The 25,719-nt window shown below is 52.7% G+C and overlaps 10 protein-coding genes across 10 annotated transcripts; 4 read left to right on the forward strand and 6 right to left on the reverse strand.

Moving 5' to 3' along the window:
- The first annotated feature begins 199 nt into the window (after window positions 1–199).
- M421DRAFT_415541 (nucleic acid-binding protein) lies at window positions 200–5,793 on the forward strand. The gene is made up of 2 exons (XM_033590739.1): window positions 200–5,143; window positions 5,196–5,793. Exons 1-2 carry the CDS (start codon window positions 278–280, stop codon window positions 5,706–5,708), a joined length of 5,379 nt encoding a protein of 1,792 aa, XP_033453428.1. The 5' UTR covers window positions 200–277; the 3' UTR covers window positions 5,709–5,793.
- Window positions 5,794–5,950: 157 nt separating this feature from the next.
- On the reverse strand, window positions 5,951–6,959 carry M421DRAFT_395141 (uncharacterized protein; the record flags this gene model as incomplete). Its single annotated transcript, XM_033590083.1, has 1 exon — window positions 5,951–6,959. The coding sequence occupies one exon, from the start codon at window positions 6,957–6,959 to the stop codon at window positions 6,009–6,011; it is 951 nt and encodes a 316-aa protein (XP_033453429.1). The 3' UTR covers window positions 5,951–6,008.
- A 481-nt stretch (window positions 6,960–7,440) lies between these two features.
- On the reverse strand, window positions 7,441–9,206 carry M421DRAFT_625 (alpha/beta-hydrolase; the record flags this gene model as incomplete). The annotated part of the gene is made up of 3 exons (XM_033595973.1): window positions 7,441–7,608; window positions 7,661–7,791; window positions 7,841–9,206. 3 exons carry the CDS (start codon window positions 9,204–9,206, stop codon window positions 7,441–7,443), a joined length of 1,665 nt encoding a protein of 554 aa, XP_033453430.1.
- Window positions 9,207–9,848: 642 nt separating this feature from the next.
- M421DRAFT_415542 (HAD-like protein) lies at window positions 9,849–10,791 on the reverse strand. Its single transcript, XM_033590740.1, has one exon. It carries the CDS (start codon window positions 10,753–10,755, stop codon window positions 10,033–10,035), a length of 723 nt encoding a protein of 240 aa, XP_033453431.1. The 5' UTR covers window positions 10,756–10,791; the 3' UTR covers window positions 9,849–10,032.
- Window positions 10,792–11,554: 763 nt separating this feature from the next.
- M421DRAFT_191364 (uncharacterized protein) lies at window positions 11,555–12,566 on the reverse strand. The gene has a single exon (XM_033587995.1). It carries the CDS (start codon window positions 12,401–12,403, stop codon window positions 11,663–11,665), a length of 741 nt encoding a protein of 246 aa, XP_033453432.1. The 5' UTR covers window positions 12,404–12,566; the 3' UTR covers window positions 11,555–11,662.
- An 853-nt stretch (window positions 12,567–13,419) lies between these two features.
- On the reverse strand, window positions 13,420–14,726 carry M421DRAFT_51689 (ISP domain-containing protein; the record flags this gene model as incomplete). Its single annotated transcript, XM_033594957.1, has 2 exons — window positions 13,420–13,846; window positions 13,897–14,726. The coding sequence occupies 2 exons, from the start codon at window positions 14,724–14,726 to the stop codon at window positions 13,420–13,422; spliced, it is 1,257 nt and encodes a 418-aa protein (XP_033453433.1).
- A 1,980-nt stretch (window positions 14,727–16,706) lies between these two features.
- On the forward strand, window positions 16,707–19,406 carry M421DRAFT_415546 (Aminomethyltransferase folate-binding domain-containing protein). The gene has a single exon (XM_033590741.1). It carries the CDS (start codon window positions 16,720–16,722, stop codon window positions 19,270–19,272), a length of 2,553 nt encoding a protein of 850 aa, XP_033453434.1. The 5' UTR covers window positions 16,707–16,719; the 3' UTR covers window positions 19,273–19,406.
- Window positions 19,407–19,426: 20 nt separating this feature from the next.
- On the forward strand, window positions 19,427–20,823 carry M421DRAFT_191397 (Metallo-hydrolase/oxidoreductase). Its single transcript, XM_033587996.1, has 7 exons — window positions 19,427–19,634; window positions 19,691–19,729; window positions 19,782–19,869; window positions 19,930–19,998; window positions 20,048–20,081; window positions 20,130–20,564; window positions 20,609–20,823. The coding sequence occupies exons 1-7, from the start codon at window positions 19,535–19,537 to the stop codon at window positions 20,717–20,719; spliced, it is 876 nt and encodes a 291-aa protein (XP_033453435.1). The 5' UTR covers window positions 19,427–19,534; the 3' UTR covers window positions 20,720–20,823.
- On the forward strand, window positions 20,755–21,548 carry M421DRAFT_191412 (uncharacterized protein). Its single transcript, XM_033587997.1, has one exon. The coding sequence runs from the start codon at window positions 20,927–20,929 to the stop codon at window positions 21,512–21,514; it is 588 nt and encodes a 195-aa protein (XP_033453436.1). The 5' UTR covers window positions 20,755–20,926; the 3' UTR covers window positions 21,515–21,548.
- A 34-nt stretch (window positions 21,549–21,582) lies between these two features.
- M421DRAFT_629 (uncharacterized protein) lies at window positions 21,583–25,503 on the reverse strand (the record flags this gene model as incomplete). The annotated part of the gene is made up of 2 exons (XM_033596015.1): window positions 21,583–25,403; window positions 25,452–25,503. 2 exons carry the CDS (start codon window positions 25,501–25,503, stop codon window positions 21,583–21,585), a joined length of 3,873 nt encoding a protein of 1,290 aa, XP_033453437.1.
- Window positions 25,504–25,719: the final 216 nt, after the last annotated feature.

A 25,719-nucleotide genomic window follows, 5' to 3' on the forward strand; every position in this document is an offset into this window, starting at 1 on the left:
ACTGCGCCTCTTGCATTGCGCAGAGCAGTCTACACTAGCATTTTCAGCACTGAAAAGCATCCCGGGATTCAATTTGGCAGACCGAACACGGCTGAAAGCCTGGAGTTCTCGACAATGGCGTTCCACCCCAGGCAGTGGCGCACCTTCTCAATTACGCTCGGACGGGTTAGCGCAGTCCCACATTAAAATCGTTAGTGCCGTCAAAAGTTCGAACTTTGGCAGGCGCGCGAAGTTTGCTGCTGCCGCTGCGAGCTTCGAAGAGCTTCACACCACCACAATGGGAGCCACAAAACGAAAGGCAGACGCCTCGAGCGCGCCTGCAAAAAAGGAGAAAGGCGTATCTGGCGACCGATCAGCGAAGCGCCCGCGCAAATCAGACGGCGCAGTAGAGTCACCTGCGAAACCGAAGCCTGAGAAGACCGAGAGGGCTGCACCAAAAGCCAGCGTTTTCAAAGACGAGGAGGCATCGTTCCCTCGTGGTGGCGCTAGCGTCTTGACACCGCTCGAACACAAGCAAATTCAGATCAAGGCGAACCAGGATGTTCTGTTCGAGCAGACTGGCGGAAAGCGAACCGGCGGCGGCGATCATGAATTCGGCGACATGGGCTCAGAAGACGAGGGCAAGGCCACCAAGGCAGCGAAGAAGCGACCTGCGAAGAAGAGCAAGCAGTCACACGACAACGAAGAGAAGGAAGACGTCGTGAGGGCTGAGGGTCTTAACTACAAGAAGCTTGCGCTCGGCACAATAATCCTCGGGCAAGTCACTGAAATCACCCACCAAGACGTTGTACTCGCCCTACCGAACAACCTCGTTGGTTACGTTCCCATCACTGCCGTGTCTGACAAGCTCAACGAGAGGCTCGAGAAGCTGTTGAAGGAGGAAGAGGCGGAGAAAGGCGAAGACGAGGAGGAGTTCGAGGACGTCGAGTTGAGGGACATGTTCTTCGTTGGACAGTACTTGAGGGCCTGCGTCACATCCACAACAGACGACACAGCACGAGCACGCAAGAGGCTAGAGCTTTCGATTGATCCCAAGCTCGTCAATAAGGGCGTACCGAAGCGCAAGATCCCCACCAACTTGATGCTGCAAGCCTCAGTACTCAGCAACGAGGACCACGGTCTGGTCATGGATCTCGGACTCGAGGACATGAAGACCAAGGGCTTTTTGCCCAAGGGCGAGCTGGGCGCGAAGGTACAGCATTCCAAGGTCCAGGAGGGGGCTGTCTTCATGTGCCTGGTGACTGGTCTCAATTCGGACGGAAAGATCGTTAAGCTCTCAGCTGATCAGACCAAGTCTGGAAACTTAAGCAAGGGCAACACTCTCACGGACGCACCTACGATCGATGTCTTCCTTCCCGGTACCGCAGTCGATGTCCTTGTTGCGGACACCACAGCCAGCACGCTTACTGGCAAAATACTCGGCCTGATCGACGCGACTGCTGATGCATACCACTCTGGAGCCACAGAGAAGGGTGCGGACATTTCACAGAAGCATAAACTCGGCTCAAAGGTCAAAGCAAGAATCTTATTCACTTGCCCTGACGCAGAGCCGAAGAAGGTCGGTATTTCGTTGGTCGACCACGTTGTTTCGCTGTCTTCTCGCATGTCTGGAAAGCCAAAGGAGCGCAAGACACCTCTCGAGTACATGCCAATCTCCACAATCGTCGAGGAAGCCAAGGTCATCAAGGTAGCTCCGAGGCTGGGTGCCTTCTTTGAACTCGGAGTTCGCGATGTCATCGGCTTCGCACACGTTTCTCGTCTCTCGGACGACCGTGTCGAAGTGCTCTCCGAGGATGCAGGTGCCTACAAGCTCGACACGAAACACCGTGCTCGTGTCATTGGCTACAACGCGATCGATGGCTTGTTCCAGCTGTCGCTAGAGAAGAAGGTTCTGGACCAGGCTTTCTTGCGAATCGAGGATATCAAGGCTGGTCAGGTCGTCAAAGGCAAGGTCCACAAGCTCATTGCTGACAAGAAGGGCGCTGCTGCCGTTCTTGTCAACCTTTCTGAGGGCATCACAGGTCTTGTCTCTGAGCTGCATCTTGCAGACGTGAAGCTCCAGCACCCAGAGCGCAAATTCAGGGAAGGCGTACCGGTCACCGCGCGCGTTCTGTACACCGACCCAGCGAGACACCAGATCCAGCTTACCCTAAAGAAGTCGCTTGTCAATTCCGATATCGAGCCCTGGACAGACTACTCGAAGGTCAAGGAGGGTGGCACAGGACCTGGTATCCTTGTCGACGTTCGCCGCAACGGTGCTACGGTCCGCTTCTATGGAGATGTGAAGGCCTGGCTTCCTGTAGCTGAGATGAGTGAAGCGTACATCGAGGATGCTGGTCGGCACTTCACCAAGGGCCAGGTCGTCAATGTTCGTGTGTTGTCCGTTGATCCTGTAGAGCGTCAGCTGCTCGTTTCTTGCAAGGATCCCGCTGCCGTTGATACCAACAAGGAGGCTGCATTCAGTGCATTGAATCCCGGAGACGTTACCAAGGGCACAGTGGTCGACAAGACTGATGAGTTGGCAACACTCGACATGGGCAACGGCGTCAAGGGCCTTCTCCGTATTGGCCACCTGACTGATGGCTCCGAGAAGAAAGACATCTCCACAATGAAGAAGATTCGCGTTGGCGGTGTACTGGAAGACCTCGTCATTCTGAACAAGCAGCACAAGTCTAAGAGCGTCACTGTCTCGAACAAGCCTAGTCTGCGTAAGGCTGCGCAGTCAGGCAAACTCGTCACCAGCTTTACGAACATCAAGGCTGGCGCAACCGTCTACGGCTTCGTACGAGGAATTCTGCCTGACAAGGTGTTCGTCGAGCTCGGCAACAACATCAGCGGTGCTGCCTTCAAGTCGCAGCTTACTGATGACATGCTCCGATCACCCAACTTCGGCCTACGCAAGGATCAGACCGTGACCGCCAAGGTCACCCACGTGGACGAGACGAAGGAGCTGTTCTGGCTGTCGATGAAGGCCGATGCCGATGTTGACATGGATAGCGCCTCGAAAGTCATAGAGCTGGCCGGTGAGGCTTTGGTCGACCCCATCGACCCTAAGATCACTTCCACGGCCGACATTAAGTTTGGCGTTACAGCAAACGTCCGCATCAGGTCCATCAAAAACACACAGCTGAACGTAGCTCTCGGCGAGAATGTACAAGGGCGTATTTCCGTTGCTGAGATTTTCGACTCATGGGATGATATCAAGGACAAGAAGAACCCGTTGGCGCAGTTCGAGATGAACGATACCATCAAGGCCAAGGTCCTCGGCCGACACGATGCTCGCAACCACCGCTTCCTTCCCATCACACATCGATCCAGCAACAAGACACCCACCTACGAGCTGACTGCCAAAAAGGAGAAGCTATCCAGCGAGTCTGACGTTTTGAGCCTCGAGAAGATCTCTCCCGATGCCACACTCGTTGCCTTCGTCAACAACATTGCGGATCGCTTCGTCTGGGTTAATATCTCGGCCAACGTTCGCGGACGTATTGATTTCCTGGACCTTACTGATGACCTGGAGAAGCTCTCTGATATCGAGAACAACTTCCCAGTCGGCTCTGCTCTTAAGGTCCGGGTCAAGTCGGTCGATGTCGCCGCTGGGCGTCTGGATTTGACAGCAGCGTCCTCGGTGACTGGCAACAAGCTTGCGCTGAAAGACCTAAAAGTGGGCTACGTTCTGCCAGCTCGTGTTACCAAGACACACGACACATCCATCGTCGTCAAGATCAGTGAGGATATCGCCGCACCTATTTACCTCGAGCAGCTCGCGGATGATTACGACAAGGCCAAGCCTTCAGAGTTCAAGACTGGCGATGTGCTCCGTGTATGCATCGTTGACATCGACATCCCGAACAAGAAACTCGGATTGTCAGCTAGGCCATCGAAGGTTCTCAGCTCTTCCCTGCCCATCAAGGACCCCGAGATCAAGGACAGGTCTGACCTGAAGATCAACCAGGTCATTCGTGGCTTCATCAAGCAGATCACGGACAACGGTGTCTACGTGCGCCTTGGCCCCAAGGTCGAAGCCTACGTCCGTATCAGTGAACTATCGGATGCCTACATCAAGGACTGGAAGGCTGCTTTCCAAGTCGATCAGCTCGTCACTGGAAAGGTCATCTCAAACAAGGATAACATGCGCAACCCTCAGTTGAGCTTGAAGGTTTCCGTCATTCAGGGCGAGTACAGTGAGCCTATCGGCTGGACTGACATCGAGGCTGGTCAGATCGTGACTGCCAAGGTCCGCCACGTTGAGGACTACGGTGTCTTCCTGCTCGTCGACAAGTCGAACAATATCAGCGGTCTTTGCCACATCTCTCAATTGGCGGACACACAAGTCGACAAGGAGAAGGTCAAGGAAATGTACAAGAAGGACGATGTTGTCAAAGCTAAGGTTCTGAACGTTGACCCTAAGAAGAGAAAGATTGGATTTACGCTGAAATATTCTGAGATCAAGGGTGAATGCGATGAGGATGAGGATATGGAAGATGCATCTGACGTTGAGGCTGATGATGACTCGGCGATGGAAGATGGTGGCATCGAGCTCGACGATGACGTTGACATGAGGAGTGTCAAGAGCGCAGGCAGCGACGAGGAAGACGCTGCACAGGATGACTCCGAGGACGACTCGGATGCGGAGCCTGTCAAGGCTTCAGGTCCTGGCCTGAGCGCAGCTGGTTTCGATTGGACAGGCGCGAACCTTGACTTCGAAGAGAAGGCAGCATCTGACGACGAGTCGGACGATGAGCCCAGCACAAAGAAGAAGAAGAAGAGCAAGAAGGCCACCATCAAGGAAGACCGCACCGGCGATCTTGATGCACTCGGTCCTCGGTCTATCGCAGACTACGAGCGTCTTCTCCTCGGTCAGCCTAACAGCTCTGAGCTGTGGGTGCGGTACATGATGTTCCAGCGCGAGCTGAACGAGATCGAGAAGGCACGTCAGATCGCTCGCCGAGCGCTCTCCACCATCAACCCTCGTGAGGACCAGGAGAAGCTCAACGTCTGGACCGCTCTACTGCATCTCGAGAACGATTTCGCCAGCGACGAGGTAGCAGAGTCCACCTTCAAGGAGGCATGCCAACAGCAAGATGACCGTGAGATGCACGAGCGCATGATCAAGATCTACATCTCATCCAGCAAGCTCGACGTAAGTTCCCTAATCCTCCTTTTTCATAATCCATATGCTAACACATTCACAGAAGGCAGACACGCTCTACCAAGCCATGACAAAGAAGAAGGCCTTCACCGCCGATCCCGAATTCTGGCACGGTTACGCAAGCTTCCTAATGGACACACTCTCGCCTCCCTCCCCAACACGCGCCCGCACCCTCCTGCAGCGTGCCACGCAATCCGTCCCTAGCGCGCAACACCGCTACCTAACACAGAAGTTCGCTGCTCTGGAATTCAAGAGCGAAAACGGCGACGCAGAGCGCGGCCGGACCATCTTCGAGGGCCTCGTCAGCACATACCCCAAGAAGGGCGACGTGTGGGATGTTTACATTGATTTAGAGAGGAGCCATGGTACCGATGAGCAGGTCAGGGCGCTATATGAGCGTGCGGCTAAGGCGGGTGGAAAGAGCAAGCGTATTACTACTGTATACAAAAAATGGGCAGAATGGGAGAGCAGCAACGGCAATGCCAAGGGCGTCGAGCGCGTAAAGGCGCTCGCAGAGCAGTGGAGAGAGGAGAAGGGTGCCAAGGACGAGGAGTAAATATAGTACAGAGATATGAGATGTTGCATTGGGCGGCGTTGCATATCAGGCTGATAAAAGAATGTTAAGTTTCTGTTCACGTTCCACCGCCGCCTTCAGTCTAGTACAGGGCCTCCTTCACGTGTGTCAGCGCGCTGTTCGACACTGCCCATCTCCTCACTGACCTTAATGACTGCCTCCTTGGCACCCCCAACTTTCCCCAACATCCTACCTCGTTGACACTGGAGTGCGACCAGGCATCTTTATCACAATCCCGTTTTTTAAGCCCTTCAACTCCCGTCCACGGCCCCCTTCAATTCATCACCTCTTCAGCCACGGCCTCGCCCTGAACGCCATCCCCGGTCTCTCGTCCATCCCTCGCCCATCCCTCTTTCCATGCGCCCGCCCGTCCATAGTCCCACCAGGCAGTAGTAGATACGGCCGCTCGTCGAACCTGCCCGGCGCGCCGTCAAACGTGCCAAACGAGCCGGAGACTATTTGTCTCGGCTTTTCTTGCGGCGGAGTGACTGGGGCAGCTTGAGGTGTTTTGTGGACGTGTGGCACCGGGTGGATGTATGCTCCTAGAGGATTTATGGCTGCGGACCCGTGGTGGAAGATGGTCGAGACTTGTGCGGGGTTGCGGGCGCGGAGTTCGGTGACGGGGGCTGGTGGCGGTGCGGGTCTGGCGGGAAGGGTGAAGCTGCCTGGGGCCAGGATAGAAGTGGTAGATGAATGCGAACGCTGCTCTGAGACGTGGATGCTTTGCTGCACTAGGATGTTGCCAGAGGGTTTATCGTGCTGTTCGAGAAAGGAGGCGGCGGAACGCTGTGGACGTCGTGTACGCTGTGTCCGCTCCCGCGTTCGCTTCCGCGGGATCACGACTTCGCCGTCTACGATCTCACCTTGGATGTGTGTGTACAAGGTGCCTTGGTAGGATTTCCAGACTCGGATTCCTTTGCCGAAGACGGTGCCGACGTCTCGTTGGTCGGATGCGACTCTGGCGAGGTAGTGATCTTCCAATTCTGTGTTATCTTCTTGTTCAGTGTCGTCCTCTTTGAATTCTTCCGTTTTGCTTCCTGCGTCCGAGCAGAGATCTTCTGGGTGGACTGGAACTGGTGACGAGGAGCCGGTTGTGTCATCTGCCACGGAGGCCAGAGAGTTTGCTGGCATGGCCTGAGCCTGTTCGGATGTGCCTTTGTGTTTCCGAACTAGTGGTGGAAATCCGACCGGAGGACCGTAGGTCTCTTTGAGATACTCTCGTAATTTGGGCATGCTGCATGCGAGACAATGATGGTCGCTAGCGATGTACGTTTGATAGCAAAAGCACATTCATATCACAGGCGCCGCATGGCGCCTCAATGCACCAAGTGAAGTAGACTAAGCGAGAATTTCTCCCCAGGCAAGATAAGATGCGCCGCTTTCACTAACAGTGTTCCAGTTACTAGCAGCCGATTCGGCCTAGTTCGCGTGAATACACACCTCTAATCAGAAGGCATTCTCAAACAAAGCGAGAGTATTTTCCATGATGTTACAGTCAGGAAAATCGTATCGTTAGGGAGAGAGAATGAATTCTCTTCTGGGTAACCGTGAGAAATTCCCTGAGATGCGTGTGTAGAATCCGGATGTACATATTGTTTACGTTGTTTTCCCAAAACGATTCAACGATTTCGACGGGAGATTCCAAGCTACACTGCGGAATTATGTCCTCGTCATCACAACGGCCCTTGCAAGCGAATCAATGGCCCAGACGACCCTAGAAAATGCCCATCGACGACCTTTTAACTTTTGTTGCCTCCAGAGGAATATCAAAAACCTTCCCATTGGGCTGACACACCAAGTCCCGATGTGGAAGCTCACCCGTCTCCGCATATCTGATTATATGCTCGACTGTACAAGCAGATTCAGTGACAACAACACCATGCTACTACGTGTCAGCTTTGAACCCTCAGGATTAGGAGTATGAGGCGACCTACACCCACAGCATTCTGGTAGAACGAGCCCGATCCAGGAAAAAACTTAATCATATCCTTCAAGCTAGACGTAACAGGATCTATCGTGTTACTGACGAAAAGGATAGGGCTACTGGTCTTCACTTCTTTGTATGCTGCTCTCTGTCAGCAAATGACCTATAACAGCCCACACTCGCGACTGACCGGAAAACTTCTGAGACTTTGGAGGACTGAATCTCAGCTTGCGGCAGTAAAGAGTCATAACCCTGGCCCACGGCGGACCAAGATACTTCGATACGCCCTGCATCTTATCAATATACTCCTGATACTTCTCCGCAGACGAGATGTTGTAGCGGCCATCCATGTCGTTACAGGCCGTAATGTACTTGGTCAATGCTAACGTGTACGCGGGAGTCAGTGCGTCGCATGTTGTATCTCCAGGGAAATCAAAGCCCTTTGATAAGGCAAGCGCAAGGATAGTGCCATTTCTCTGTTCGAGCTTTGCGAGCGTATAGGCCAGAAGCGGGAAGCGGTCGTACGAGCCGTAGGTGGAACTCATGATTAAAGTGTGCAGATCCATGTGGCTGACCACGGCTGGGAAGTCGAACAAGTAAGGGTCAGACACGCCGATTGGATTCGTTTCGAGATCTTGGAGAATAGTGTCGAGGCGCTGCAAGATAGCTTCCGGATTGGAGTCATTGGCGAAGAAACCACATTTGCTGCCTGCGTCGAAGCATTGTGAGGCGAATGCGCTTACTGCATCGTCACCTTGAGTAATGCTCTTAGTCCATGCACCATTGTAGTAGTCGGAAGGGTCCATGACACCATCGATGATCATCCGACCAACGCGGTCTGGGAAGAGCTGGGCAAACGTAGTGCCGAGTATCGAGCCGTAGGAAACGCCGAAGAAATTGAGTGTCGCCTTGTCTTTGCTCTCTCCTCGGCTCTCAGCTGCAAGTTCCGTGAAGTGCAACATATCGCGAGCGACGGCAGGTGTATTGACGTAGTTGACATCATCCGATAGTTTCTGCGAAGTAAAGTCGCCATATGCACCCGCATGGGCGAATGTCTTCTTGACAGCTGCAGGACTCTTGGAATCATATTCAAAGCCTATCTCAGTGGCGTACTCGTTACGCAAAGCTGGGGTATTAATCAGGGGATCCACGTTTGGACCGCTATTGTTCACACCCCGTGGATCCATGCCGATAAGATTGTACTTCTGTCCGAGCAGCGGTCTCCAGCGCTTATAGCCTAGGACCATACCTACTCCGCTTCCTCCAGGACCGCCGGGGTTGAGAATCATGTCGCCGACAGCAGGTTGGGCAGGTGCCTCATGCCTAACAAAGGCTATGTTCGTGCTTCCGAGGGCAGGGTCGTCGTAGTCGAGAGGAACCTCGAGATTGAGGCAGGTGAAGTTTCCTCCATAGCATGGCACCCACTGGACATTTTTGGTCACAGCAACGCCTGCGAAGCTGTTGGCGCTGCTGTTGGTGATAATGTTCTGGCGAATGACAAATGGTGATGATGTGGCTAGCGCTGCCAGATTGAGAATAAAAAGAATGGTCTTCATCTCTGTTTAGTCTTGAGTGTATTGTTAACGTAAGGTATTGGTGTTGATGTAGGTTTTTGATGAGCATTTGGGTGCGAATATGTCCACCTCTTATAGCGTTCATGGTATGTAGGCCATACAGGGCGTGGTTGCCAGAGTAGGAGAAAACAGAAGAGGCTGAATACCAAGTAGAGCCTCAATTACCGCGTTGTCGAAACTTGCGATTTTGATGATTCGATAGGCTGGTGTCGCGTCTAAGCTCCCGCTTACGAGATTCTTGGCCAATGTACTTTCCGAGTTGAGTGGCGATCGACACTGTGGCAGTGTGGGAAAGTAAGCAGCCCAGCATGTCAGCCTCCATGACGTAAGATCCTGGAAGGGCCGCAAATAAGCCCTATGTCGGGTCAACATAGCTGTGTCTTCGCTCTTGGCAGACTTGGCCATTGTTCTTTCCTCCGCAGAAGTGCCATCTGCGAGACAAGCAGGATCTGGCAATTCAGATTGGATGGGGTGCCATTATCCTCAAGACATCAACTTAACGCATCCAAGATGGGTGATCATGCCCTGCTAGGATATTGTATCTAGGTTGGTGGGCTGTACAGGGAAGACTTGGCTGGCGTAGAAGAGCTGCAGAAACGGTGTTGAATGTATGCGATGTAATATGGCAGCGATATTGTCAGACTATAGCCTATGACAGGCGTTACTTGGTTCCTATACAAACCTAGTCAACTTACTTCTGTGATATTGCATCATAACGTCCAGTTGTGTGCTCCAAGCAATGTTTTCAGCCATGGCGGGCGCCTTGAAGTCCGTAAAGCTGGCCTTGTGGCATTGTCGTTTCCATTTGTCATCGAGCAGTCTTGATAACTACGTCAGCAAGTGCCGGTAGGTTGTCCGTAGTAACGTCTGTCTTTCCAAAGACCTCTTCGAGCGGTTCCTTCTCCAACACCGTACAGTACGCAGTCTTGAACCCTGCCCTGCCCGCCGCACTGACGTCCCATCCGTGGGCAGCTGCGAACCACAAGGCCTCATCTTCTCCAACACCAATTTTCTCCTTTACACGCTCATATGCTTTGATCTCCGGTTTACCTACCCCAACATCGTCACAAGTCACAATATGGTCATCGTCGATAGCAATCTCACCCTTGCTGAAGTACCCTCTAACTCGTTCTCGATCGTCGCTTGTAAAAGCCCACACCGTCCATCCGCCCGCTCTCAACTGATCGATACACTCTTTCGCACCGGGCCTGACTGCACAGTTCTTGTACTCTTGTATGAAGTATTCAACATCTTTCTCGCTAGCCACGCTCCTCGGATTGGGTACGCCGGCAAAATGTAGTACGCGGAAGAAGATCGCTTGAAAGACTTTGGCGAAGGGTACGTAGCAGCCAGAGAGCGAGAGATATGTGTATTCGCGCTCTGCAGTCTCAAGCCATGCGTAGCCTAGAAGGCGGCCCGTGATGTTGTAGAGCTCGAGAATGGAGCTTAAGCGCGAGTGTATGATATCATAGAAGTGCTCATGAGAGACGAGCGTGCCGACAATGTCAAATACGATGTGTTTGGACGACATGGCGTGCCTAGAGCTTGCTTCAAGGTTGTCTTGATCTTCTGGTTGGCAAAGTGTTTCTGTGAGCAATTTACATCTGATGTTACGCCCTATAGTATTTTCAAAACTGTGGGTACTGCCAATGACGTCATGCAGCGCACAAACAGGTATGAGCACCGCAAGTCGGTATCAACATCCAAAGAGTTCCAAGCATGACTTTACAACCAAGTGAGCATCAAGAAAAGTACCAATCTCGAAGCACGTGATGCTAAACTAGAGATAAACCTTACACCTCTTTACTCTCGAGCAATATAGAGCGGCTAAAGATCCGCATCCGTCCTCGTGGCAATATAGCAACTCTGTAGCAGATCCCGAGCATTGTCACCATGAAGCGCTCCATGAAAACTTGTGCCTCCAGTAACGCTCGGCAGGCCCCACAAGTTGCATGCACTCCTCCAGAATCTCGCAAAGTCTTGACTGCAGCTCGCCCATTGCTTCTTTGCACACGGCCCGCCGTAAGTGAGGATAAAGTGGACGAGAATGGTATGATAATTGGGGCCAAGGCTACTGTCGTGCTCTTCTGGGGTAAAGGATTGTGTCGGGATGCGATCAACGTCCACTTTGGTCCTGTTCCAGTAAAACGTCACCAGATAGTGAAGAGGGGCATATCGTAACTCAAGTCGCGGATTCTTGACATCCAATTTGAATATTATCATACCATCGTAGTCGGCTACCAGAGCTGTGGGGGTCGAGATAGTGTGTCTGTACGGTAATCAGCAACCATCCACGCCACCCTTGAGTTCAGACAGGATGTGGAAACATTGACAAACCGTCGTACCGGAAGAAGCACATCGGTGACAAATTACTGTCCTGCGCAAGTTCAGTCATACATTGAACCATACTCATCTTCGCCGAAATTCCACCTCCCGATTCAGACTTTAAAGATTTCAGTCAGTCTTACCCTCCAAGTTCGAAACGTGTATATCATGTTACTCACGAGAGATTTGATCTCAGCGTCTCTTAGCCGTTTCCATTTCGAGATTCCATCACTATAGATCAGAGTCTCAGCACGAGGTACCCCATCGTCGGTGTCGAGGTCGAGTGTCATTCCAGCCGGACCAGGCGGCACAGTCAGAAAGCCTTGAGGCGAACTCGAGTGAATTACCAAGCCAGTGTTCTCGCACCGCGCAATACGATGGCGGCCTACATCATGATATCGCCACTCGAATTTCTGGAGGCCCCGTAGATCTCCTCTATCTTGTCTATCTTCAAGCTCTTGCGCAACTTGAATGGTAAATGTCGTGCATCGCCCGCCGTTGGAAACAAGCGCATATATCGTGTCCCGATCCATGTCGTCCTCTTGAACCGGATATCTCCTGAGAATACGCGGGTTTTGCCACAGATCTTCTGCTGACCTTCCTGCTAGATGCAATAGCCAAGACACCATGAAGAAGCTATTGTATGGCTGTGCATCGAATACCTCTCGCCATGCATCGTTTGTGATCTGTTCTGTCCTTCTCAACGCTTCAGCATCAGCAAAGTTGGGCTGTTCTTGGTTGATGAGGGTCGGATCATCGTAAGCTATTGGTCTGGTTCCAAAACGAGCAATATCGCGAGGCCGATGGTAGACTTCTCGCGCATCCTCATACTCATAAGTATCTTCGAAGTTCATGATTCTTATATCTTTGCGAAATGGTCAGGCTGAGAACGATGGCGTGTAGATGAGATCTTCAAATATCTGGCTTAGATCTCTAAGGAAGGTGACGGTCTGCTGGTAACGATTTGGTGAGATTGCTGGTGCAACGGTTGTTGAGTGAAATCACAACAGATCGCCAGAACGCGTAGGTGAAGGCGCGAAGGTGAAGAACGGGTAAGACGACTGATGTCACCAATATTTCCTTCTTAGCGCCAATCCTTTGGTTGGACTGCTCAGCCTACCATAATCTACCACGTTCCGACACTCATGCAGTGCTTACACTCACATGACAGAGCACCCTGGGTGATGTTGAAAGGCTGTATTGCGCATTGCTCTTATGATCACGTACACTCACATCTAGTATATTCCATAAATTCGCGCTTTCCTTTTGTACGACTCTTGCAGATGTGAGGCCATCAGTATGGCACATCCTTTCTGGGCTCATTGCTCGCTTTCGCTCTCGGTATTGTGACGTCACGAGAAGCGTCAATTGCAAGCAAGAAGCAGCGCAACTTAACAGCATCTACATGTTCACAAAGACGTATGCATAATTGTGGGCGGTCCTGAAGGCTCTCGAGGCAAGGACGATTTCGGCGGCGGGCAAAGTTGGACGTCGTCGCCACAATGGATGTGTTGTCCCAATCCGGCATCTCAGCTCAGGCAGCGCTAGACTGCACTCGGAATGCTTTTCGAGATGGACAAGCCTCAATTTAGCGGGGTCAAGCCCAACAATGCAACATGACGGTAGACACATGTCCACCAAATCAATAAGACTGTCAGGAGACGGCCTTTAGATTCTCGGGTGATTCTGTGGGCAGGACTGGACAGGCAATAAAAGCGGCGGATTCAAGCGGAAGTGTTTTAGAGAAGATTTATGTAGATCAAGGATTCAAGGACAAAGTCGCTACAATGAATGGCTAGACTGCCAAAGAGGTCGAGGCCCCATGCAAATACCCAAACTCCATCATATGCCTCATGAGATCGCATCGCTTTTACCAAGCCAACTCGCTCTTATCGTTATCGTTACCACATGCCAGTCCCTCACAGAACGCAACGTCATCGTTACTGATCGCTGAGTTTCCATCCCTCTCTAGTGATTGTCTAGCGGGCCAGATCTGCTTGCCGGCAACCTTCTCTTTCTTCGCATGCTCCATTACGATCTCGCGGCAGCGCTTCTGAAAGAAGAGGGGGCCCTTCTCCATGTGTGGGTGCAGCTCGCCGTTGATGAAGACGCCAGCATTGATGTTCTCTTGAGCACGCTCGCAGAGGACCTTGTCTTCGGCCATGACACGTTTGTAGACAATGTTTAGGCGATCGAACTCCTCGCGGGTGCTGTTGCGATTCTTCCAGACTTCGTAGTACATGACACATCGGTTGGGGCCAGAGGGCATGAACTTCTGCATGAACATGAAGTGTGGACTAGTCAATGTTAGTCGATGCAAAAGAAGCGAACAGATGGAGATGCTTACCTGACGGTGTATGAGGAGTAGGGAAAAAGGTATGTGGAGCAAATGTTGAGACCTTGCTTGACCTGGTCGGGGTTGCTTTTGGGGTCATGGTCGATGTGGTCGGCAGAGCACTGAACATCGTATGTCTCGAGGTTGGCGATGGCAGGGAGATCTGGGTGTGTTGTTTTGCAATGGTAGCATTCGTTGAAGTTGTCTGCGAGGATCTTCCAGTTGAAGTTGCCTTCCAATGTATATGAGTGGTCGAACCCGTAGTCGTCGAAGTCGAACTGCTGAAATCGCTCCTGCTGATCGGTGCCCTCGAACTGCTCGTCCCATGTGACCTCGGGAATCTTGTTAGAGTCCATGTTGACATAGATGAAACCGTTGGGATCAGTGTGAACGTGGATAGGGAAGAGTCCATTCTTCGTCTTGTCAAATCCATCGAGATCCTGGTAGCCGGGAGCCTTCGCAAGCTTACCGTTCAGGCCATACGACCAGCCGTGGTACTTGCACGAAAGAATTTTCGAGTTACCCTCCTCTGCCTCAACGACGGGGTAGGCACGGTGCCTGCAGACGTTGTGGAAGGCGTGGATCTCACCGTTGCGGTCCTTGGAAACGACAAAGTCGTAGTTGGCGCAGTTGTAGCGAAGCCAGTCGCCAGGCTTCTGGAGACGTGACTTGTGTGTAAGGATGAGCCATCGGCGGGAGAAGATGGCACGTCTCTCAAGCTGGTACATCTCCTCTGATGTGTACCAATTGCCTGGCAGAGCGCGAACAGCGCCATTTTCTGGTGTTGGTGTGGCTGAGGCGGCGCCACCAAGTCCGATATAGCTCAGAAGTGATCCGACCATAGTGAAGTAGATGTAGGCGAGACTGAGCTTAACACTCTGAAGTATTGATGATAAGCTGAGAAGAGCCTTGTTCTGTAGAGATGACATCTGCAGTGATAAATCTTCGTCTCATGGTAGCTGAAGCAGTGATATATGATTCAAATAGCGATGACTACTCCTCACCCTTATCGAGTAAACAAGCTCCCTACCCCATATGGGGAAGTGAAATCCACTGACTGTATGGACGGCTGGCCAGTGGGTAGCGCGAACGTAATCGGACTGCAAGCAGCCGTCATGCGCCATGTTTGTTTGCTGCGTCCGAGGACTATCTGCTACTGCCGGACCTGCCATCGTGATCAGAATGGTCGAATCAGAGGCGGGCTGGCCAGGAAGTCTGGGGTAACCATGGCGTTTGGAGGGCAATAACCCAACTCAATCAAAGATTCTACAGGAGTCTAATGCGACAGTCATCGTGATAGCAATCGAGACTGGTCTGGTTGATTGCCCCTCCTGTTGGCACGGACCTGGTATCTACGCTCATGGATCTGATGTCCAAATTCGGAAAGTCAGTACCAACAAAGCCTCGCCCAGCTTATCAGCCACAACCACCACGGGATGATTGCGGTCGAATTCTGCAACTGGTATCGCACTTATTGAGTTGTATCGAGATAGGTCCCGATCACCCAAGACTGCGCTTGATAGTAGTTTTCCACTGACATGCGGGAGCCGCACGGGAGCCGCAACTTCTCGATCAGGGTCGCTGAAGTCGAAGTCAGTGACTCAAACTGCAGTCTGTCTTTAGAGAAGCAGAACTGAGTGTGACCAGGCTCTGGCCCATGCCAGATTGTTGCGTGACATCAGCATGGCCGCAGTGGCTATCGCGTTGTCAGTGCAGTCCAGAGTCCCCTCACCGATGCACACGCGTCTCACTGCATATTCTTACCCCACACGGAGCTCGCTACTTCTATCATCGGAGTACTCGGAATAGAAACGTGTCATATTGTGACGGGTGACTTTGGGTGATAGCAGTCAAGGCTGCATAGACTTCGGCGCAACCGCGGGGCCAGCTCATATAAACGTGTCCGGAGCCTTTTCAAAGCACTGGAATAGCTCTGGGGTCCTCGAGAGTAACGGTCAAGAGCTTCGAGCGAAAGACCCTGGAATCGCAATCTGCGGAAGCCCCGGGTGAGGAGCGGTCATGTTTTCGGCCATGGGTCAACGGCTTTGTCGAGGAATGCGGCGCCGCGGTACGAGCACCAATCGCATCGCACAACAGATGTAGGAACGATATTTGCTGAAGGGCTGAAGACGCTGGCAGATCCAGGGATGGGCATTTGCCTGAGGGTTGTCGCAGGGGTTTGTCGCAAAGGTATGCCTCGAGGGCACGTGTCGCAGTGGAAGTTCGCACACGGAACGTCGCATGGGAAGTCGTCCATGGCGATGTGAATCACACAGCCATCAAGTTGGTGCATGCGTAGATGCATCATTGTAGCCAATGTCCATTGCATTGTTCATTGTTGGTCACTCTGTGAAGAGCCAGGCGGAGACTGCTATGGAGTAGCTGTGTTACACAGCACCGACCTTTGAGATGATCTATCGTTTGACAGATGCTTCGGGTTCGAAGTGGAAGCTGAAAAAGGTGTGGAGGGAGCATGCCCACACACGCGAGGCGGGGTTGTCGCGAGTTAAGAAGCGTTTCCAGAACTATTTTGCGAACCCGACCGTCTAGGCTCGATTTGGCAATCAGGACCCTACGTCCACGCTTGGAACACTTCCCCACCAATGTCGTAAGAGCCGCATGCGGGGTGGTGGATTTATCGTCTCTAGTACTGCAGTTACATGCCACCATGGGAAAGCTTTCGCCGTTCTGAAGGTGTTATCCACGCTTAGCCGCGGCCTTCAAGCTGCGGAGTACGGCGAGATGGGTCGTTATCTTGAACTACAGTCCTGTTAAAAATAGCTGCTTGCTCGTAAAGCTATTTGATCCATTATATCTGAATTCTTTTTCCTCACAATGGCGACCTCGCAGCGTGTTGTCATCGTCGGCGCTGGCATCGTCGGCACAAACCTCGCTGATGAGCTGATTTCAAGAGGATGGAACAACATTACAGTGATCGAGCAGGGCCCATTGAGCATGCCAGGAGGCTCAACATCACACGCACCCGGTCTGGTATTTCAGACAAATCCTTCGAAGACGATGACATTGTTCGCCAAATACACAGTCGAGAAGTTCCAATCATTGTACAAGGACGGGCAGAGCTGCTTTAACCAGTTGGGCGGTCTCGAAATCGCGACAACACAAGAGCGTCTGGAAGAACTTAAGCGCAAGCATGGATACGCACAGTCCTGGGGTATTGAAGCACATCTGATCAGCCCAGAGGAGTGCCACAAGAAGTATCCAGGTCTGAATCAGAGTATGATCCTAGGTGGTCTTCACATCCCAAGCGATGGTCTGGCACTGGCAGCTCGCGCCACACAGATTCTTATCGAGAGCACACGAAACGCTGGCGTAAAGTACCTCGAACACACCGTAGTCACCGGCATCGAACAAGCGGAGGGTCACGTGCGAGGCGTCATAACCAATAAGGGTAGCGTGCCCGCTGATATCGTCGTATCTTGCGCTGGATTCTGGGGAGTGGAGATTGGCAAGATGATCGGCTTGAAGGTGCCGCTGCTTCCGCTTGGCCACCAATACGTCAAGACGACAGCTGTACCGGGACTCAAGGGGCGCAAGGTCAATGCCAACATTAACGCGATGAATGCTGAGTACCCGATCCTTCGACACCAAGATCAAGACCTCTACTACCGCGAACACGGAGAGCAGTACGGTATTGGATACTACGGACATCGACCTATGCCTGTCAACGCCGCCGATCTTGGCGTCACACCAGAAAAGGTCAATGAAAAACACATGCCATCGCGGCTCGAGTTCACAACCGAGGACTTTGAGCCAGCCTGGAAGGCAACACAAGAGCTGCTACCCGCACTCCGGGAGACCCAGATTGCAGACGGCTTCAACGGTATCTTCTCCTTCACACCAGATGGCGGATCGGTTGTAGGCCAAGCGCCCAACCTCGACGGCTTCTACGTTGCCGAAGCTGTCTGGGTAACACACTCTGCTGGTGTGGCTCGGGCCGTTGCCGAGGTGCTGACAGAAGGCCGTTCGAAGATTGATATTGCCGAATTGGAGGTAACGCGATTCGAAGAAGTCCAACTTAGCCCAGAGTACGTCAGCGAGACCTCTCAACAGAACTTCGTAGAGATCTACGACATCCTTCACCCGCTGGAGCCTAAGCAGAGCCCACGCAATCTGCGTATTAGCCCGTTCAACGCCCGACAACATGAGCAAGGTGCCTTCTTCCTCGAGGTCGGAGGCTGGGAACGTCCGCACTGGTACGAGGCGAACGCTGAGCTCGTCAAATCGCTGCCTAATGCATGGAAGCCGGTCGATCGTGATGCGTGGTCATCGAGGTTCTACTCGCCAATCGCAGCCGCGGAAGCATGGAAGGCACGCAATGCAGTTGCAATGTTCGATATGACCACCTTTCACCGCTTCGAGGTCTTTGGTCCCGCAGCCGTCGAACTGCTGCAGCGCCTTACGACAAGCGATATGACCAGTGCTCCTGGTGCCATCACCCACACCTTACTACTCAACACTCATGGCGGCGTTCTCAGCGACATCTTTGTGTCAAGGCTTGAGGACGACGTATTTCAGATCGGCGCCAACACCGCCACTGACCTCGCTTATCTTGCTCGAGAGGCTCGTCATCAATCCAAGACCACACCTGGCCAATGGGTGCAGGTTCGCGATGTTACTGGAAGCACATGCTGTCTTGGACTATGGGGACCTCGAGCTCGCGATGTTATCCATGATATCAGCTCAGATGACTTCTCAAACAAGGGCTTGCGTTACATGGGCGTCAAGAAGCTAGGCCTCGTTGGTATCCCGGTCACCATGTTCCGCAAATCGTTTATTGGAGAGCACGGTTGGGAGATCCAGACAACACCTGAGTTCGGTCAAAGACTCTGGGATCTCTTGTGGAAAGCCGGCAAGCCTCACGGACTCGTTGCTGCTGGTCGCGCTGCGTTCAACAGCCTGCGTCTGGAGAAGGGCATTCGCGCCTCGGGTTCAGACTTTTCATCTGAGTACAACCCGTACGAAGCTGGCATTACATATGCCATCCAAAGGGACAAGAAGATCGACTTCGTTGGCAAGGCTGCGCTCGAGGCTGCGTCGAGACGCACCCCCGCTAAGCGTCTGCGATGTTTGACTGTCGATGATGGCCGCTCGATGGTATTGGGAAAAGAGCCAGTTTTCCATGACAGCAAGGTCGCTGGGTATGTCACTAGTGCTGCCTTCGGATACACCGTCCGTAAGCCCATTGCGTACGCCTGGCTACCAAAGGATGTCAATGAGGGGGATTCGGTCGAAATCGAGTATTTTAGCCGCAAGATCAAGGCTACCGTAGGGCCTGATCCACTGTACGACCCGCAGCACCGACGCCTCCATGACGATGGCCGTTCGCAGAAGCCGGAACTGCAAAAGCGACTAAAGGCATTATTATAATAGCGATGTTTGGTGAATGGCGACTGACGAGCTCATGACCGGGGGGGCATTGCAAAGGATGGGTTTTGGCGTTCAAGCGGTCGGCAGTACAGTATGCACGACTATTTCAGTCGAATCGAATTCATCTTGATAAATCTGAGCCTGTCGTTCGTCGTGAAAATGGAACGCGACGCGACGCGACTGCCCAGATTCTTGCTTAGTCACTATCGATAAGTGCTTCGGGAAGCCGCGGTGATGTCAGCCCCTCTCGCAGCTACCGTGTATGTCATCAACAACACCACCTCCCAACTTCACTCATGAGCTTCTTTACAACTGCAATTCGACGTGCACCATTTCAATCACTTCGTTTACCTATCACAGGAGTGAGACATCCTTGGTCCGAATGCATGACGATCACAAGCTAATCATACGCAGTTAGCCATCTCTCGCGCCATGCATATCCAATCAATTCCTATGTGTATGGGTACCTTGATGGAAAGGGCCTTCACCTTTTTGCTAAACAGTATTAGGGGAGGGCACCGGCAACAATTACGCCTACCTCGTTTCAGACGAAAAGACACGTGAAGCTGTGATCATCGACCCAGCACATCCAGAAGAGTACGTCACTCGTTAGGGCTCAACTCAGCGAGGTGTCTCCAGGCTGAATTTTGACCACAGAGTCCTGCCAGCTCTTGAGAATGCGACAAAGAACGGTCTGAAGTTATCAAAGATCATCAACACTCACCAGTAAGTGGAGCACATTTGGTTCGAGCTACCTTTACTAACATTGCGCTAGTCACCACGACCATGCAGGAGGGAACAAAGAAATTGTGAGAAGCCCCTAGTCTGCTCTCTACTTGTATACTAACCAGTTGCAGCTCAAGCACCACAAACTTCCCATCATTGGCGGTCGTGACTGTACTCTAGTCAACAAGACTCCCACACATAACGAAACGTTTACTATCGGCTCCATTGAGGTCACCGCTCTTCACACACCATGCCACACACAAGACAGTATCTGCTTCTATTTCAAAGATGGAGATGACAAGGCCGTCTTCACCGGCGACACCATGTTCATCGGCGGCTGTGGGCGCTTCTTCGAAGGCACTGCCGAGGAGATGCACAAGGCTCTCAACAAAACCCTCGCCGCGCTGCCAGACGATACGAAGGTCTATCCTGGCCACGAGTATACGAAAGGCAACGTGAAGTTCGCGAAGACAGTAGCGAGGGACAACGAGGCAATCAAGAAGCTTGACAGCTACTCCCAGGCCAACAAGGAGACACAAGGCAAATTCACGATTGGCGATGAGAAGGTGAGTTTGAATGTCTAATTGTTGATATGACTGACACACTGCAGAAACACAATGTCTTCATGCTGTACGCGGACCCCGAGATCCAGAAGGCCACTGGGCAGACCGAGCCCGTCGAAGTTGTACGTACCTTGCGCGCTCTGAAGGATAAGGCGTAGAACGACTATTCATGTAAAGGAATCGACCTGACGGCTTACCGTCAAGATCAAGCCAAGAATTTTCATTATTTCGACACACATGCATTCATTGAACTTTTGAAAGCCAGAGAAAGGGCCGAGAAGGAAGTTGCCGAACAAAAGGCAGTACAAACGTCATTTTACGCACCACAGATCTATCAATTTCAGACTGTCGGCGTGTTCGGGACCATGTTCGGTACGCAGCGCGGTAAGCACGCAATACTGCTTTTCCGCCCTAGATCGCCCGAAGAGATCAGAATGGCTGAATGGAGAGAGGCGTTCTGGCCAACCACAAAGTTGGGGCGAACGGCCATGAACATCGAGACAAAACGACTCAATGCCAAAGAAGATCTCGAGAAGACCACCAGATGGAGGATGAAGACGTGGCCTAGACGAATTGGCAGGAGGATGGGCCGACATATCCAGCACCTTCTGAAACACCACTCTTTTGCAGAGAAAGAGGTGCCCGCGCCTTATTCGCCGTTTTGGGAGCTCACAGAAAGGCCGAACCCCTGGGAGACAAAGGTTCCAGAGGTCATCCAGGTCCTTGAGGAGCAGGTCGCAAAGGAGAAGGCTCTTGCAAAGATTCCGCACAGGGAACCTCCTGCGTCCAAGCTGACGGAGAATCCTTTGACAGAAAGGACTACAAAAAAGAAGTGTCTAGCGACGGATGCAGAACAGAACCCTTCTGAGCAACAGCTTTCCGAGCAGAGCGCTCCCGAGACCAAGCCCGCGGGCAAGAGACTCCGGGTCAGATGGCCTCGGAAGACTGGATAAGCTCATGCGCAGGATTCGTCTCAACGGGCTTGAGGTTGATAGAGTGCTCATTCATACACGCGCGTTCTCTAATCCGCCTCGGCATCAACCATCATCTCTCCACCATGATCATCAGTGCTCCTCTGCGTCCTCGCCAAACTCTCACTCTGCTGTGTCCCCATCACACTCCCGTCCTCCACCCATTCGATTTTCCACCCCATTCCCGCCCATCCACTCCCGGCCGTGCACATGACCAAATCGAAATTGAGATCGCGGTGGAACCAGCGCTCGCGTCGCTTCGACTGTCGCTCCCCGCCCTCCATCGCGGTCCGACTCGCCTTTGTAGTCCGCGCCCTCTTTCCCCTTCCACCCTCACTCAGCAAATTACCGAGCCGTATGCGCTGCGATTCCAAGACTTGTTCGTAGGCCACGATACTACGCACGTAGGGCGCGATATCCGCTGTTAGGAGACGGAAGGGCAGGTCGATGGATGTCGAATGGAGAATATACGAGGAGCGGTTGTCGATGTCGGGGTACGTGTTAAACGGCGATGAAGGGGTAGCGAGGACGTCGAGACAGGAGAAGGAGGAGCGGGATAGGGGTTGCGAGGACGTGGCAGTTCTGTGGGCGAGGATGGTCTGGGTGTAAAATTGCTCGAGCGAGAGGCTTGGAGGTCGCGGCGCACTGTCTGTGCGAGACGTTGCGTGGTTGGCGAATAAGCGGGATGTCAGCGTATGTGTTGTAGTCGCCAGTGCAGTGTCGAGACCGAGGAAGTCGATCACAGGGTCGACTTGGAGGAGAGGTGCGTTGGTGGTGTAGCTCAGTCGCTCTTTGTCGGTTATCGGGGGGAGCGTGGGATCCATGGGTTGGCTGTGCGGGGTCTCGTAGCCTGGTAGGTCAATGCGGGCGTAGATGTCTGCGGCGCTGAGGGCGTCAGAGAAGGCTACTAGACGGTTAAGCTCTGTGAGGCGTGTTTGCTGAGTTGCGTCGTCAGAGTCGTCATGAGCGCTGTCGGGCTGGTTGTCAGCGCCCAAAGACGTGGGACTGATGTCCCAGTCGTTCCAGACTGCTGTCAGCAGCTCTTCTTCCTTGTCAAAGGCAAGGTTGTTCTTCGACTCGAACACATTGTTGGACAGCCAGCCCATACCCGACTGGTATGTGTCTTCGCTTGCAACTCTCAGCAGACGACCATTGGCATCGACGTCTTTGCCTGGCGGCCACCGCTGGTACATCCACTCCAGACCTCCTTTCTTGTCGCCCACCGACATCTGACACCAGAAGTTCAACTCGGAGATACTGGCTCGGAGATCGTGGCTCTTTGAGATATACAAGTCGGTGACGGCTTGTCTTCGCAGTATGTGGCCTTCTCTCCCTGCTAGTGCCAGTAGGTAGTCAGTCGCGAGCTTAGTGGGAGGTGGTGTAAGGCGCAGTATAGCGGCCATTGGCAACGCCTGCGTGGGTACATGCAGTTCGTCATTACAAGTGATGACGATAGGTCGCTTTGACTGCGCAGCCAGCTTGATGATATGTGCCCAGAAGTTCTGATCTTCTTCGAAAAGGATGTCTGCCTCTTCGATGAGGATGAGCGACTGCTTTTGCGACTTGCGCGATGCCCCTACTATTGGCAGCATAGCTTGAGCTGCTGGGATCATCCTAGTCTTTATGGGTGATTTCACTGAGACCGGTACCCTTGACTTCTGTGTTGGCTTCGCCTTTACTGCAGGCTTCACTGTGAAGAATGAAGTCATCGTGCCTTGCCTTCCACTGTCAAGATCCTTTTGGAATGCTCTTTCGCGTTCGTTATCTGTATCGTTGTCCATGGCAATCAAGATAGGCTTTGGCTTGACTATTACATCACCTTGCTGATGGTTGACCAAGTGATTAGCAGTCATGTCTCCGACTTTGTCCTGGATGTCCTTGCCAGAACGCCGAACGCCGGAATGGAGCTCGAAAACCTCGAAGTCCAATTCTTTTGCTACGGCGTACACCGAGGCACTCTTTCCGCATCCATGAGGCCCGCTAAGAAGGACGACGTTTTTGTTCCTTGTCCACCGCGGTCGTCTGATTGAGGGATGCGCAGCCCCTGTGTCTGGCTCGAGTTGGATCATCTCCTCATCTCCATCTTCATCTTCATCATCCGAGAAGACAATGAAGTCATCTGCGGCCGTTTTCCGCTTCTTCTTAGGTGGCTTCTTCGTGTCTAGCGATGCACTGATCTTCGATGGGTCTTGCGCGGTACCCACGGCCAGTACGGTCAAGCTCTTCAGCCAGTCTCTGAGTGCAAATGCCTCTTTGCCTAGCTGCAGCACACGGTCCGACCGCAATGGTCTGTACTTCTGTGCCCACGCTTGGGGCTCGCACCTGCCCTCATCGAAGGGTGTAAGTGTATGCTCGATTTCGTCGAACAGCGTAGTGATTGCTGGATGTGTCTTGGCATACAGTCGCTGTGACAGAGTCTCGATTGGTGCTCGAATCTGAGCGCGCACCCTGTGTTGGATGTCGATACCCGTAGTTAGCAAGCGGGTCGGCAACCGCACATCCTCAGGTGGTGCAAAGTCCAGGTCGGTCGGATTCCGTTCTATTGTCATGTCTTCTGACAATTGGCTAGTCAATCTAGAGATTATCTCCTCTTCGTCAGAAAGCGCGTCGACGTTGTTCTTTAACTTCGCAGGCCTCAAAGTCAAGAATGTCGCTGGATATTGTAGGTGCGGCCCATCGACGCCATCAGTATCGAGATTTCGTACATGCACAATTTCTTTCGAGGGCCACAAAGGCTCGTGCAAGCCGGATTGCCTGGCCAGCCGAGTGTTCTTGGACGACATGCCAAAGGCTGGCATATCTTCGTCATCTTGTTCCTTGCACCTCTCGGCTCTCAGCTTTCCCGGCGTACAAGCACTCTTCCTGGGGTTCACAGGTCGGCGTTCGGCTTCCGGCTTCAGGGGCGCTTCAGCCTTGTTCTGACCAGCTTTGCCTATAAAGAAGGGGTGAGCTGGTTTGGACCATCCAACAGGTTTAGGCGGAGCAATCGATACTTGTTTAGCAAAAGCCGTGCCACCGTTGAGGATGGCATCAATCTTTTGGCCGAGGGCAACTCTCGATGCCTGATCAGCACCATATCTAATAACAGTGATGGTGGAGGAGAGGTTGGCGTTTCTTGCTACTTTTCGCGGACGGCCCCTTCGCTTCGGTGTTGTCGACACTGGCAGATCAGACTTCTTTGGAGGACTGGACACCAGCTTGCCGGACTTTGTGACCTTGATCTGCTTCTTCGGGGTTACTTTGGCCGCCGCGTTATCAGCAGCTTCGGAAGGGACGTTTCCGTTGCCAGTCTGCGTGACGTCTGGAACGGCAGTTGGTGGCGTTACGGACCGTGACTCGTTCGTCGCTGCTTGTGGGAGGGATGATTCGGGCACAGCCTCTTCAAGTTCCTCGGCGACAGGCGGCGAAGACTTGAGTGCTTGTCCTTTGGGTGAATTCACGACCAGTGCATCAACCATGATATCGCCTATGACCTCTTGAGTCCCTCCAGCCTCCGCCTGCAGTTGCTGGAACAAATCTGGGGCCGAGCCTGCTGAAATCTGGTCTGCATCGGTCTCGATTGCATATGTTGTAGGCTTTGGCGAAGCAGTCTTCCTTCTCTTCCTGCGGTCCAAGTTCGGGTCCTCTTCCAATGTTGCCTCTGTCAGTCCGTTTCCACCGGCCTTCACGTCCACCTCGTTGGATTGAGCAGGCCGCCGAGCAAATCTCTCCAGCGACGGTTGATTCTTTGCGTGGGTCGCCTTTCTTGTGCGCTTCTTTCGGGGCTTGGAGGCCTTCAGGCCCGTGTTCTGCACGCTGTAGTCCTCGTCATCGTTCGCATCGTCGTGATTTGTAGCAGCGTCGTCGGCAGGTGGCTCTTGGATTTGTGCTTCTGGTCGACGGTTAGTGAAACAGGCGTTGTAAAATGCAGTGGTCGTACTATTAGATTTGCTGAAGAATGGATGCACGTTCTTCGGTTCCTCAAGATGCATGGCAGTGTGCGCTGCAGTAAGAGCCATTGACCAGAGCTTCAATTACCGCAACATGACCCGTGTTACAATGAACAAACAGAAAAGATAGATACGAGTGGGGTTATTTGCGGGGTCCAGAAGTGGAAGAAGCTGCGTGGAAGCGTGATGTGAATGTCCTCACGTCTACGCGACACGATGATGATGATGCACGCGACGCGTCTTCTAAAGTGACTGGCC

The sequence above is a fragment of the Didymella exigua genome, assembly GCF_010094145.1.
Source record: "Didymella exigua CBS 183.55 unplaced genomic scaffold M421scaffold_2, whole genome shotgun sequence".
Classification (NCBI taxonomy): Eukaryota; Fungi; Ascomycota; class Dothideomycetes; order Pleosporales; family Didymellaceae; genus Didymella; species Didymella exigua.